Source organism: Eretmochelys imbricata, chromosome 4, assembly GCF_965152235.1.
Source record: "Eretmochelys imbricata isolate rEreImb1 chromosome 4, rEreImb1.hap1, whole genome shotgun sequence".
NCBI classification, from domain to species: Eukaryota; Metazoa; Chordata; order Testudines; family Cheloniidae; genus Eretmochelys; species Eretmochelys imbricata.
The window spans coordinates 62,763,923-62,776,913 of record NC_135575.1 but is presented as its reverse complement, the minus strand read 5'-3'; the positions used below and the strand labels follow the sequence as shown (position 1 = coordinate 62,776,913).

General features: G+C 43.6%; 1 protein-coding gene across 5 annotated transcripts in view; it reads right to left on the bottom strand.

The window, feature by feature from the left end:
* Positions 1-12,537, bottom strand: part of TMEM131L (transmembrane 131 like) — a 125,694-nt gene extending 113,157 nt beyond the window's left edge. For all 5 annotated transcript variants that reach the window (XM_077815399.1, XM_077815400.1, XM_077815401.1 and 2 more), the window contains exons 1-3: positions 12,343-12,537; positions 11,472-11,542; positions 2,104-2,147 (exon numbers count right to left, since the gene is read on the bottom strand). In XM_077815399.1, coding sequence (XP_077671525.1) covers positions 2,104-2,147; positions 11,472-11,542; positions 12,343-12,466 — 239 coding nt within the window. In that variant the 5' untranslated portion in view covers positions 12,467-12,537. The remainder of the gene's footprint in view (positions 1-2,103; positions 2,148-11,471; positions 11,543-12,342) is intronic.
* Positions 12,538-12,991: the final 454 nt, after the last annotated feature.

The following is a 12,991-nucleotide window of genomic DNA, read 5'->3' as shown; positions in this document are numbered from 1 at the left end:
GTTGTGGGTTTGTCACGGTGCTAAAAGTATTACTGATATTGTGACTTTTCTTTGTGTCAATGACTTCAATAAAGCAGGTTTCAGAGTAGCAGCAGTGTTAGTCTGTATCCGCAAAAAGAAAAGGAGTACTTGTGGCACATTAGAGACTAACCAATTTATTAGAGCATAAGCTTTCGTTGGCTACAGCCCACATCATTGGATGCATAGAATGGAACATATAGTAAGAAGATATATATATACACATACAGAGAAGGTGGAAGTTGCCATACAAACTGTAAGAGGCTAATTAATTAAGACTAGGAGTGGCTGGGTCATTACACATACTGAATCTATTTCCCTATGTTACGTAACCTCACACCTTCTTGTCAACTGTCTAAATGGGCCATCTTGATTATCACTACAAAAGTTTTTTTCTCCTGCTGATAATAGCTCATCTTAATTAATTAGCCTCTTACAGTTTGTATGACAATTTCCACCTTCTCTGTATGTATATATAAATATCTTCTTACTGTGTGTTCCATTCTATGCATCCAATGCAGTGGGCTCTAGCCCACGAAAGCTTATGCTCTCATAAATTGGTTAGTCTCTAAGGTGCCACAAGTATTCCTGTTCTTTTTAATAAAGCAGCATTTCCCAGACAATGGTGGATCGCCGGCCCCGTACAGAGGGAAGGCCCTGGAAAGTAAGCCCACACCAGCCCAGTGAGGAGGGGAAGCCTGGGAGGAGGGCCTGGAGAGCGAGTCCATCCTGCACTCACCCCATGACAATGGCTCCTGTCCCACGGGGCTGGGCCTGGCTTCCCAGTCCTGGAGCATGGGATCATCGCATCACTCACTTAAATTTTGCCTGGCCACCCTCCTGTCATGACAGAAGGGGTGACTGGACCAAATATGCATGGCACTGAGACCCTGTGCATCAGGTCACAACACCTGGAGCAGCGAGCTGGACCCAACCCTATGGGACAGGAACCACCAGTGTCGGGTGAGCTTGCTCTTCCATCCCCCCTGTCCCGCAAGGGCTTCTCCTACTCACTGGGCTGGGCTCATTCTCCAGGTCTCTTCCCCCACACTTCACAGGGCCTCCCCTCCTCATCAGGTTGGGAACAGAGTTCCAGTGCCAGGGCGGAGGCTGCCGCTGCAGGTGGTCAGTGCACCTTTGGTAGGGTGAGGAGGCAGCAGCATGGAGAAGAACACAAGTGGTGACCTCCCATGAGTTTGTATCCTGGGTGGGTTTTTCCCTGTGTCAGTAGAGAGACTACTGTGGAAGTATTTATGTATATTGCATTTAAAGAGGCACAGAGAGTTGAATGTTCATATCCATGATTTTACACACCATTTCCCCTGAACCCATGACTTTAACTAAATTTACCATGACCACTCCATGACTTTGGATAAGTATGCTGTGACAAATCTGCAGCCCTAGATACTACCCAACCCTTTAAAATGGAAGGACTGACATTAAAAGAAACAGCATAGTTAAGAGCTACATTTCTTAAAAACTTTATTGTTTATCTAATTTCAAGAAACTGAAAGTCCAGGAAATATATGGATCTATAATAACAAGGTGAGACTGTTTCTCTCCCCCACCAGCTCTTCTATCATGCCTATCACTGTAAATATACAAGTGTTAATAACACTCACAACATTCGCAACACTGTGAGATTATTATAATTTACAACTGAGATTTGATCCATTACAAGTTCAAACAACAGACACTCTATGAAAGATACATAAAGTCCATTTTCAAATGTAAAAATCTTTTGTGCAAAAACCATGAAAATCAAATACAACTAAGGTAAAAAATTAGGAAGAAAAGAGGCAAGAGTATTTTTCTGAGCCTGGTACATATTGTGCTTTACATCTGGCTTCACTGACAACAATTAGTTTGTATTAACATTAATTAACATTAACAATGATATAAGTACTGTAGCATTAATGTCATGGACATTTCAAGTTTATTATAAAACACAATGTAATATGTCAGAATACTTTTATTTTTAACTAATCTGTCCAGTGACACCTGAATGCGTTTTAAAGTGTATAATGCAGTTTTATAAACTGAGATGAGCTCTAATATCCATGGTTTAAGTTGGGTTTTGCTTACCTTTGCTCTTGTGGATGCTCTTCCACATCCTCCTCAGAATCAGCCTAATGAACAGAAAAAAAACTGTGTGAGGATTTAAATATCATTACAGTGTACAGTGGAAATGTACTGTGCTTCTAATCCCACTGAAACTGACACAATCATGATTCACAAGTAAAAAGACAGCAGAAATTATAAAAGAATTAAGTAACTCCATTCAGTACAAAGAAATTCTACATGCTTAAGTAATTAAACAACATCTAACCAAGATTTAGGATTTTATTGCCACTTAATATCGTTAATCTATTATCTTTTCTAAACTTCCATCTACTGTATTTATTTCCGATTGTACAAATGCACCTATTCAGAATTTTATGCACATGTACAATTCAAATGATTAAAAGCATACAGAAAGAATTAAAGATAAACCAATATCAACACTAAACACTCCAAAATCATAAAGATCAATCAGTTCCCCTCAAAGTACTGGTCATTATTCAATGCATTCATTAGCCAAAGTCTGAGAAAACAGACCATAAAACACCTTTAAGGTCGACAAGCTCTGGCATTTGTCTGACCAAAGGCAAGGAAGCAAATTCCTAAATCTAGGACTCTCCAATGAACACAGAAGCCCACAAACATTTCTAGGGCCTATGAGCTCAAGCATCACAGCTGATCTCAACTGCTGAAATAGAACATGAGAAGAGAGATGGTCTCCAAAACATACATGGCACAAATCATGATAATTTGTAGTTCAAAACACTTTGAATTGCATACTGAAGTGAAATAGAGCTTTGATTTAATATGCTTGTTGCAGGAAACCCCTTTAAATGGGCAAATAGCTATGTTCTGAACCAGCTGGTGTTTCCAAGTGGTCTTCAGGTGTAGTGCAAAACAGGGTGCAACCATGCAATTTGCACTGACCAAGTAAAGGACAACATTAGTTAGAGTAACATTTTCATGAACAGGTCAGTCATCTTGCCAAGCACAAATGATATGAAGTTTTCTTGGTTACTGAAGCACCAGCTTAAAGTCCCACAAGATACTCAATTTGCAAATCTGAACAGCAAATAGTAGGAAAACGCCGCACAAAGAAAAGATAGAACTTATGACTTCCTCCAGCTGTTTTCCCATTCTACCTCTAACCCAGGATGAACCTCTGATTCAAGCTCCAATTTTGGTTAGACACTGGAGAAGTGATTAACTATCATCGAGGTCCAATAAAATGGAAACTCAGAGCTGTGGGGCAACAAAGCCCACACAGCTTCACAAACCTACTGAGCAATGGATGGCAGAAAAGAATCCCTGAAGAGATGAGCAGCTGCTCAATATTACCCAGGGGACTATGAAGAAAGGAAAAAGACAAGCACTCAGATACAATTCTATCTTTGCCAGGGTCAGCAAATGCATCAATATATCATTGGTTAATGGCATTAAAAGCATCTGATAGATTTTTTTTAAAAGGCAGCACAGACAGCTAATCTTTGTCCATCGCCAGAAGCAGATCACGAACCTATGAGACAAGTGCAGTCTTCATATCAAATCCAGGCCTGCAACAAGACTGACAGGAATTAAGAAAATCTGAGGACTTCAAAACCATTTCATAAACTTTCCTTAAAAAGGGAGGTTAGAAATTCACAACCTCAGAGGGTTCTTCAGCATCAGCGTAACAAGAGAGGTTAGCATCTGAAACTCCTGAAGAGGGGTTGACAATCTCCTCTCATAAAAGAGCTAGCATCTTCCCCCACTAGACTTAACCAACTAGGAGGGAGATAAATCCAGTTTCCCAGCATTCCCTATGCATTTCAGAACCTCCACTTCAAATTTTAATCTTCCTAAACGAGCTATGTCACAACAAAGGCTAGTAATCCAGTCTGATTCTAAGTGGTATTACCCACAACCTTTAACAAGCGTGAAAACCTAAAATCTGATTCTCTGTTGTCTCATTCTGTATCTCCAGGGTCTTCACCATTCTTTAACAGTTCTACTGCTCAGGACTTCACATTCGCTATGGTGTGGAGAAGATATCCTTCCGCATCAGTGGTACAGCCATGGCATAACACCTCGAACATTCATGACTTGGAACATGCCTTCTAGCTCTAATACTATCTTCCTTCCTCTAGCTGTCAAACTATCAGTAGGGTGAATAAAAATCAATGATTTTTAAAAAAAAATTGGATTTTTTTTATTTAAAAATTGGATTTTTTTTGATAAAATGCTTTTTGAGGAAAAAAGCAATCTAAAATATAGTTTTAATTAAGATACATTATAGCTCAAAAATATCTCATCATGGAATAGGGATTATAAATTCTAATACTATAGTATGAGACAATATAGTCATGTAATGTTTAAGAAAAATTTTGTAAATAAGTTCCAATAGTTCATGGATTAGGGACCCAATTTTATGGGATTTAGGTTAATCTTTCTATCTACCCAATGGAACTCAGTGCTCAGTCTAGAAGATACCATCAGAGATGCTTAATTTTGCAGTTCTCAAACTGTGGATTTGTATCTCCAGAGATAACATGCTTGTTAACAGCAAGAACGTTTTAAATAAATAAATAAATATATAGATGTGAGAAATAACAGATCTCAACCCTACTGTCCCTCTGCACATTTGTGTACACAGAGTTAATCCCTTAACTCTCTCTAAAAGTGCAAAGTTTCAAAAAGTTCAACAAATAGAAGATTGTTGGGGGAGGAACAGATCTGGAGATAAATGTGAGAAGGGAGGGACAGGCAGGAGAAACAAAGTGAAACTGTTTGAGCAGCATATTCCAGAAGTCTTGAGGTCTTTCTGAGTGTAGCTTTCATTGATTTGAGACCTACCATACCATTCTCTCCCTAGAAGGGAAAACCTATAATGGCAGCAGGCCGTAAATGAGACCCAGTTTGGGAATAAGAACCATTCAAGAAATATATGTTTGCTGATGATGTTTTAAAGAAAGTCACACCAGTGAACTGGTGTAAGTCACTTAAGCATTTGGATTCAGAGACTGTTGAAGTAATCATCTCACTTTTAACAGCAGTAGCTTCTTCTGCCAGTGTAGAAAGAATATTTTCTTCCTTTGGACTAATTCATTCCAAATTGAGAAATCGTTTGGGACCTGAATAAACAGGAAAGCTTGTTTTTCTTTTCCAGATTATGAACAAACGGGAAAATGAAGGTGAAGATGACTGAGTTAACTGCAGAAGCCAGTATTTTAAGTTTCTCATGTTGACCTGGCTGACATATTTGATTTAAATGAAATATTTAAAAAAAACAAAAATTAACTATTTTAAACAATTTTAACAAAAACAAACCTGATTTTAAAAAACCTGAATGTTTAACTAAATTCAAAAATTCATGCGCTTGTTTTGTTAAAATGTTATATGTTTGCTGTTGAAGAAAAAAATCCCAGAATACATAACGTTGTTTTAGTTAAATAAACCAATTTAAATGTGCGTCTGGTGATGTTCTCCTCCTAATACAGCATGGCAAGAAAATCCTCCAAATATTAATGATTAACCTGTTGAGTTGGAGATAGTTCACCTCCCAATGACTTCATAAATATCTGCTTCTATTACCTTTGGTAAATGAAATAACCAAACAATCATTCATTTTCTGATATAGCTGTAAAACTAATCTGAAAAGTTTTCAAAAGAAATCACTTTTAAAATTTATAGTGTGTACCTTCTAAAAATGAAACCTACATCTATCTCTGAGTTGTGAAAAATATGTATTAAGGTTATAACAAACAACAAGAATGCACTTTTATGTAGAAATCCATGATTAAATCGAGTCTTCCTGACCAGTGATTTAAATCATGATTTAAATCAAATCCACCCTGTATATCAGCATTATCTGGGAGAAACATGCAGGGAATGAGTAACTCAGCACAACTTCATTGACAATCTAGGATAAAAAGATAGCCTGGTAGGACAATATGTTATCTGGGGAGTTGCCAGTCTGAACAGCCATTTCCTGACAGCCATCTGAAATCTAACTTGTTCTGGAGGTAGATCAGGGGTCAGCAACCTATGGCACGCGTGCCAAAGACGGCATACGAGCCGATTTTTAATGGCACGTTGCTGCCCACCGGCTCCCAGCCGCCCACCCCGCTCCCGAACCCAGGCTGGGACCCCGGCAGGCAGCAGCGTGCCATTAAAAATCCTGCCCGCCCCGGCCTGCTCTTCTCCGCCCCCAACACCCAGCGGGGGCAGGGTGAAGAAGCTTGGTCCTGCCAGCTGCTGCTGCAGTGCAAGTGAGCTCCCCACTCCCCCGCCCCTTCCCCCAGCATGCTGCGTTCCTGCCCATCCTCCTCTCCCTGCCCCCATCAGCTGATGGCCCTTGCGAGGGATGGGGAGAAGTGGAGCCGCAGTGTGCTTGCTGCTCCGGGGAGGAGGCGGAGAAGAGGTTAGGACGGGGTCTTGGGGAAAGGAGTGGAATCAGGGCATAACCCCTCCAGCCCCCTGCCGTGAGCCGCTCTGGTCAGGGGGCTGCAAGCACCCCCATGACCCTAGCCCACACCCCCAGCCCTCTGCCCTGACCCCTACACACACACACCCCACACACACACCCCAGCCCTCTGCCCTGACCCCTGCACCCCCCACAACCCCAGCCCTGACTCCAGCATCCTCCACACATACCCAGCCCCCCCACACCCCATGCCCTGACTCCTGCACCCTCCTCACACACCCCGAGCCCTCTGCCCTGACTCCTGTACCTTCCTCACACACCCGCAGCCCCCTGTCCTGACTCTTGCACCCCCCCCACCCCATACCCTGACTCTTGCACCCCCCACATTCCCACCCCCACCCTGAGCACCAAACGGGAGCTCCTGCACCCCCCCACACACACATTCTCACCCGCACCCCTCGTACCAAACGGGAGCTGCCCAGGTAAGCACTCCACACCCAAACCTCCTGCTCCAACTCTGAGCCCCCTCCCTCATTCTAGCTCCTGGCCAGACCCTGCACCCCAACCTCCAGCCTGCTCCTTCACCCCCAGCCCTGTGCTCAGTGCACTCCCACCCTCAGCTCAGTGCAGAGGGAGACAGGAAAAGAATGTTCTAGAACCAGGGAGAAGGTAGGTACCCATTCTATGTGGGCAGGGCCAGGATCCCAGACTGGCAGCGGGCTGGAGGGGCCGGCAGCCGGGACCCTGGCTGGCAGGAGCCAACAGATGGAACCCCAGACCAGCAGCGGTCTGAGTGGCAGCCGGCTGAGCCGCTCAGCCCACTGCCAGTCTGGGGTTCTGGCTGCCAGCCCGGGGTTCTGGCTACCAGCCCCTTGCCAGCCGGGGTCCCGGCCACAGGCCCCGCTCAGCCTGCTGCCAGCCTTGGTGAACGCAACCCCAGGCCGGCAGCGGGCTGAGAGGGCCGGCGGCGTAAGATCAGCATTTTAATTTAATTTTAAATGAAGCTTCTTAAACATTTTGAAAACCTTGTTTACTTTACATACGACAATAGCTTAGTTATATAATATATAGACTTATAGAGAGAGACCCTCTAAAAAACATTAGAATGCATTACTGGCACGTGAAACCTTAAATTAAAGTGAATAAATGAAGACTCGGCACACCACTTCTGAAAGGTTGCCGACCCCTGAGGTAGACCAACAAATAAGAGGTGTCCTAACCTCATAATGGAGGTGGCAAAGGTATTATCCATGACAAGAGTGCAATCTCTTCCCTCCAAAACTCATTCAAAATCAAGATCCCGTGTATACACAGCTGTGTGTATTAGGCTAGAAAGCACGTGGGGTAGTCCCATATTTGGCAGGGCACCCATGAGATTCTGAGCTAACAGTGGATAGTTTCTGTATTATCTGTATAAACAATCAGTCACAACCACTCCAACACTGCATTAAGAGGAATACAGTACAGCAGAACCTCACGAGTTAGGAACACCAGAGTTACGAACTGACCGGTCAACCACACACCTCATTTGGAACTGAAAGAATGCAGTCAAGCAGCAGCAGAGACACACACACACACACACAATATCAAATACAGTAGTGTGTTAAATGTAAACCACTAAAAAAATAAAGGGAAAGTTTAAAAAAAGATGTGACATGGTAAGAAAACTGTTTTTGTGCTTGCTTCATTTAAATTAAGATGGTTAAAAGCAGCATTTTTTCTTCTGCATAGTAAAGTTTTAAAGCTGTATTAAGTCAATGTTCAGTTGTAAACTTTTTAAACAACAAACAACGTTTTGTTCAGATTTACGAACACTTTAGAGTTACAAATCTAGAGTTTGTACTTTAGAGTTACAAACACTTTAGAGTTACAATTCCTGAGGTGTTCATAATTCCGAGGTTCTACTGTAAGTCTCAACCAAGGTCTTTAAGAGTAGGCTGCACATCCACACAAGTCCCTCTGTCTCAGATTGAGCTCTCTTAGGGTACACCTACACTGCAAAACAAAAAAAATAAAATCCCACAGCAGCAAGTCTCAGAGCCTGGGTCAACTGACTCAGGCTCATGCTATGGGGCTAAAAATAGCGGTGTAGACATTCCCGCTCAGGCTGGAGCTTAGGTTCTGAATCCCAGCCCAGGTGGGAACATCTACACTGCTATTTTCAGCCCCATAGCTCAAACCCAACAAGCCAGAGTCAGTTGACCTGGTGTCAGACTCACCGCTGCATTTTTTTTTTCTTTTTTTAAAACAATGTAGACATAACCTAAGTTGAATACAGCTTCAAAGTGGGAGACCTCATACATTCCATCTGTGCTTTAACCAACTTATCTGGGCTAATGACATACTGCAATGTCACCCAGCCAAGTCTCAGTTACACATGTAGCACCAAAGGCTTCAATAACCCTCTAATCAAAGATGGCAATCAATTTTATTAGCCACAGACACTACATTAAACAACATGAAGTGAAGTTAGGACCCTACCATTTGGCAGCCTGTGCACCAAAAATCATCATCATCCCCCCAGACATAACCAGGGCACCGATATTAAACTACTAGCACCACTCTGTCCCTGAGACACCATCTCAACCTGCCTAGTCTCCCACAGCTGTACTTTAATAGGCTATAAAAATGTATGAATATCATTGCATTCCCTTTTATCCGAGTTTATTCCAGCATCCTGAAAATGTTCTGTGTAATTTAACATCACTATTTGTGGACATCTGCTAATACTTGTAAATACAGCCAAATCCACACTAGCAAGATCTTTTACACAACATCCTGCAGGTCTATTATACTTAATTTATGTCCACAAATGTGACAGAATATAAGCTCCCCCACAATTTTGAAGTCATTTAAGATTATATATATATATGCATGCCACGGACACCACAAAGGAAAAGTTCAGTGCAAACTAGCAGTGCTTGATGACTTAATTGCTGGCATCTTCAATGTTTATAGCCATACCCAGGATTTGTTTTTAAATTGAAAAAAATATATTAACCCCCTCTCTGAATCTATGGTGGCTAAGAGGGTTATTTTTGTCCTGGGGATTTCCAAGTCACTCTTCCCATCATAAAATTCCCTTTAGTAACAATATACTGAGTCTGTCTTACGGAGTGCCAATTTTTAATTACCATGCCATTGCTTTTTGGATTCTGGCAGAAACTAACAAAATATACTTGACCTTAAGAGCAACTACAACAGTGATCTGCTGATACTTTTTCAAAAAGTGCCTGTCAACAAAAACGAGTTGCGTTAAGAGTCCCTGATCCTTCTTTTTGTGTACAGATATAAAGAAAGTCACATCCCCCTTCCTTAACCCACTCCCCAAAAAAATCACGTGCTTGTTTTTTATTTTAGAAAAATCAGAATGGATTTCCCTTTTTCATTGGAGGACTCAAGAGCCTGTGTGCATATCTGGGGCTTTTTCAGCCCATAATTGAGAGGATTATGCTCAATAAATGTCGAGTCCTTTACAAAACAACTTTTCTTTCTCGAGTTTTAGTTAAACAGACATTAACAAATTACAAACAAACAAACTCACAGAAAATTACAGAGTCTAAACAAAAGCCACATCTGCTCTCATCAAGTTTCCCCTTCTTGGTACTTATAAAGTCAACATTCCACTAGTTTTCCATTCATCCACAGTCTTTCAGGATAAACAGAACCTACATTTTTAATGTTACAAACAGGTAGGATTAAAAACAAACCAAACAAAACAAAACCACCTTGTTCTCCTGTGATGCACAAAGAAGGCCTGAAAGCAAAGCATGAGTCCAGTTCTCCCATCCCTTTCCTTCCACACACTTGCAGGTCACCTTAAAGAGAAACTAAGAAACCAAAAGAATGGTGCTGCCCAAGTCAGATTCAGAAAGCAAATGATTTCAAAACAAAAACAAAAATAAACCCCAGGTGAGATGTCATTATTGGCGATTGCTGCAAGTTATTATTTATGGAGGTCTGCCAGCATGCTGGATACTGAACCTACAAGAAGCAGTTAGACATTACGCTTCACACACAAATTATGGCTCAGTCTCAAATATTGTGTACATTGTGCATGAGGAGAAGTCATCACTGAGAGGCTTAGTGGATCAAATGTTTTAAAAAGTTGAATGGAGAGAAGAGAGTTCAAGCATAGGGGGCAGCATTGAAGAAAATGTGAGGAAAGTGGGGAGGGGCTTAAGAGGAGTAAAAACAATGGGAGGGAAAAGCAGGAGGAAATGGTTAGAGGAGTTTGAACTTGATATATCTCAGGTAGGCAAGAAGAAGCGAAGAACTAGGGACTGTAAAGCAATTACAAGCATTTAAGTGGTTTGTGTAGTTTCTTTCCTTCTAACTTGACTTCTTTCTTTTGAGTCTCACAGCTCTGGAAAACGAAATCAAGGCGGGACTTGATTACTGAATGGAATATTGAGCTTTTTAACCTTTAACACTCCAGCTCAAATCCTGCCCACATTAGCACATGCTTAAAGCTACCATTTGATGGATCTTTGGTGGTATATGTAAAATAAGATATTTGTGCCAAGCCACAATCCACATCAGAAAACCATCACTATAATTAGCAACATTGCTGGATACCTCCGCAAAAAGACAAAGGACTGAACAGACATACCTCTTCTGTCGCTATTAGAGCTCGTTACACCAAAACAGAATTGAGGTAGAGCAACACTGTAATAGACTGTCCTTTACAGGCTGCTTGATAATCACTTTATTTCTCTCAGAGTTACAATGTAATCTTAAATGTGAGCACTGCTGGCTGCTGCAACCCTGGCAAGGTGCAGTCCCAAACACACACCCTGCCCCTGAACCTATTATGATTCATGGTATCACATGGGGGACTTGTGCACTGTTGCCAGGTGCGGTGGCCACACAGTTTGTTTGCAAGGCAAACTGACATTAGTAGCAGTCACTGCTGCTGGGGGCTGGCTGTCCAAGCTGCTTCTGCGCCTCCCTCTATACACCCCTCAGTGCTGTCAACATATCTCCTCACCTGAGTGGGCATCAGCAGTTCCCCTTCTTCAGCTTGCCACAGCTCCACCACGCTGGGGATTGGGTCAATAGCTAAACAAGCCAAACAAAACAACACACAGTAAAATAACTAATCATATTTTACATACAGGAGAAAGCTTTAACAGCAGCATTTAATCTTTCTCTTTTCCCCAATGCTGAAAAAAGTGTCCATATTAAAAGCAGCACGGGCTGGTGACATCTAAAGTGGGCAGGCAAACCTGGTGCCTTCCGAGCGAATTTGTAGCAGCGGGTTAAGATCATGATGTGTCTGACTCAAAACAGGGGGTGGGTTAATGCCTACCCTGAGGAGCCTCTACTGATTAAAAAGGAGGGTCTCTTTTCTCTGCAATGTCAGTGTGTGTGTGTGCAGCATGGCATAGCCGGGGGAGGGAGCCACAAGGATGTGGGGTTGGGGAGGGGGAAATTCATGGCTTATTTCGCTGTAACGCTGGCTCGCAGTTTGTTACAAGGTTGCAAGTGCTTCTAGCGTTAAAAGATGGGCCAAACCCGAGGACTCCAGCCACACCAGCAGAGCCAGAAACAATGCAGCAGGAAGCGGAGTCCTCCTCATTCTTCTCCCCTCTGTCTCAGGGCTGGGAACCATTACAGCCAACACAAAGCTAGGGGTTGTGCTCGAATCGCAGGCACAGAAGGATGGAGGGAAAGGGAATGGCTTTACGATCAAAATCGATCACGCTAGTCGGTGCTCGAGCAGGGCTTTCGCCTTTGCTTTGCCCATGCACAGCCCCTCTGCTCTCCTCCACCACCTTATTTACAAGCAGCAACCCCCTTCCCCCCCATCTGCGAATTCCACCAGCCCCTTTCCCTTACGCTGATTTACCAGCGCCTACCTTGGCCCTGCGCTTCTCCCGGGCGAAAGCAGGGTAAGAGGACCTGGAAGACGCCTAGCAAGAGGTTCATGGCCGTGGCTGCGCGGCAGTAGCTGCCTTGCTGCGGGTAGCGCAGCCCCGCCATGCTGGTGCTCTGCTACTGCGCGCGGCTCCGGCAGTGTGGGCTGCAGGCGGCTACTGCAGCCGCCGCCTCGCTCCGCTCTGCGCGTGTGTGCCACAGATAGGGAGGGCTGGGCGCTGCGCGGCCCGGGGTGGAACGTTGACAATGAGAATGCAGCCTGCACGCGGGGCCCCGCCCGGCTGCCGCCGCTCCTGCAGAGCACATGGCAGAAGAGGCCGGCCACAGAGCTTGGGGGACGGGAGGGGGTGCAAGGTAAATCTTCAGCCAACACTGGCCCAAATCCGGCGCTCCTTACTCCGGCTCGCTGAGTTCAGCAGAAGCCGTGCCCGAGTCAGGAGACCAGTATTGGGGCCTATTGTCTCAAGCTAAGGGAAATACAGTCGCTCAACCCTGCTTTCCATGGGGTTTTAAAATGTTAATACATGCAGCCCTTTTACCCACGTCCGTATGTCCATGCACACGTTTATACACAGGCAGAGTAGTGTGTGTGTGTATGTGTGCGCGCGCGCATATGTGGGGAAACACAAT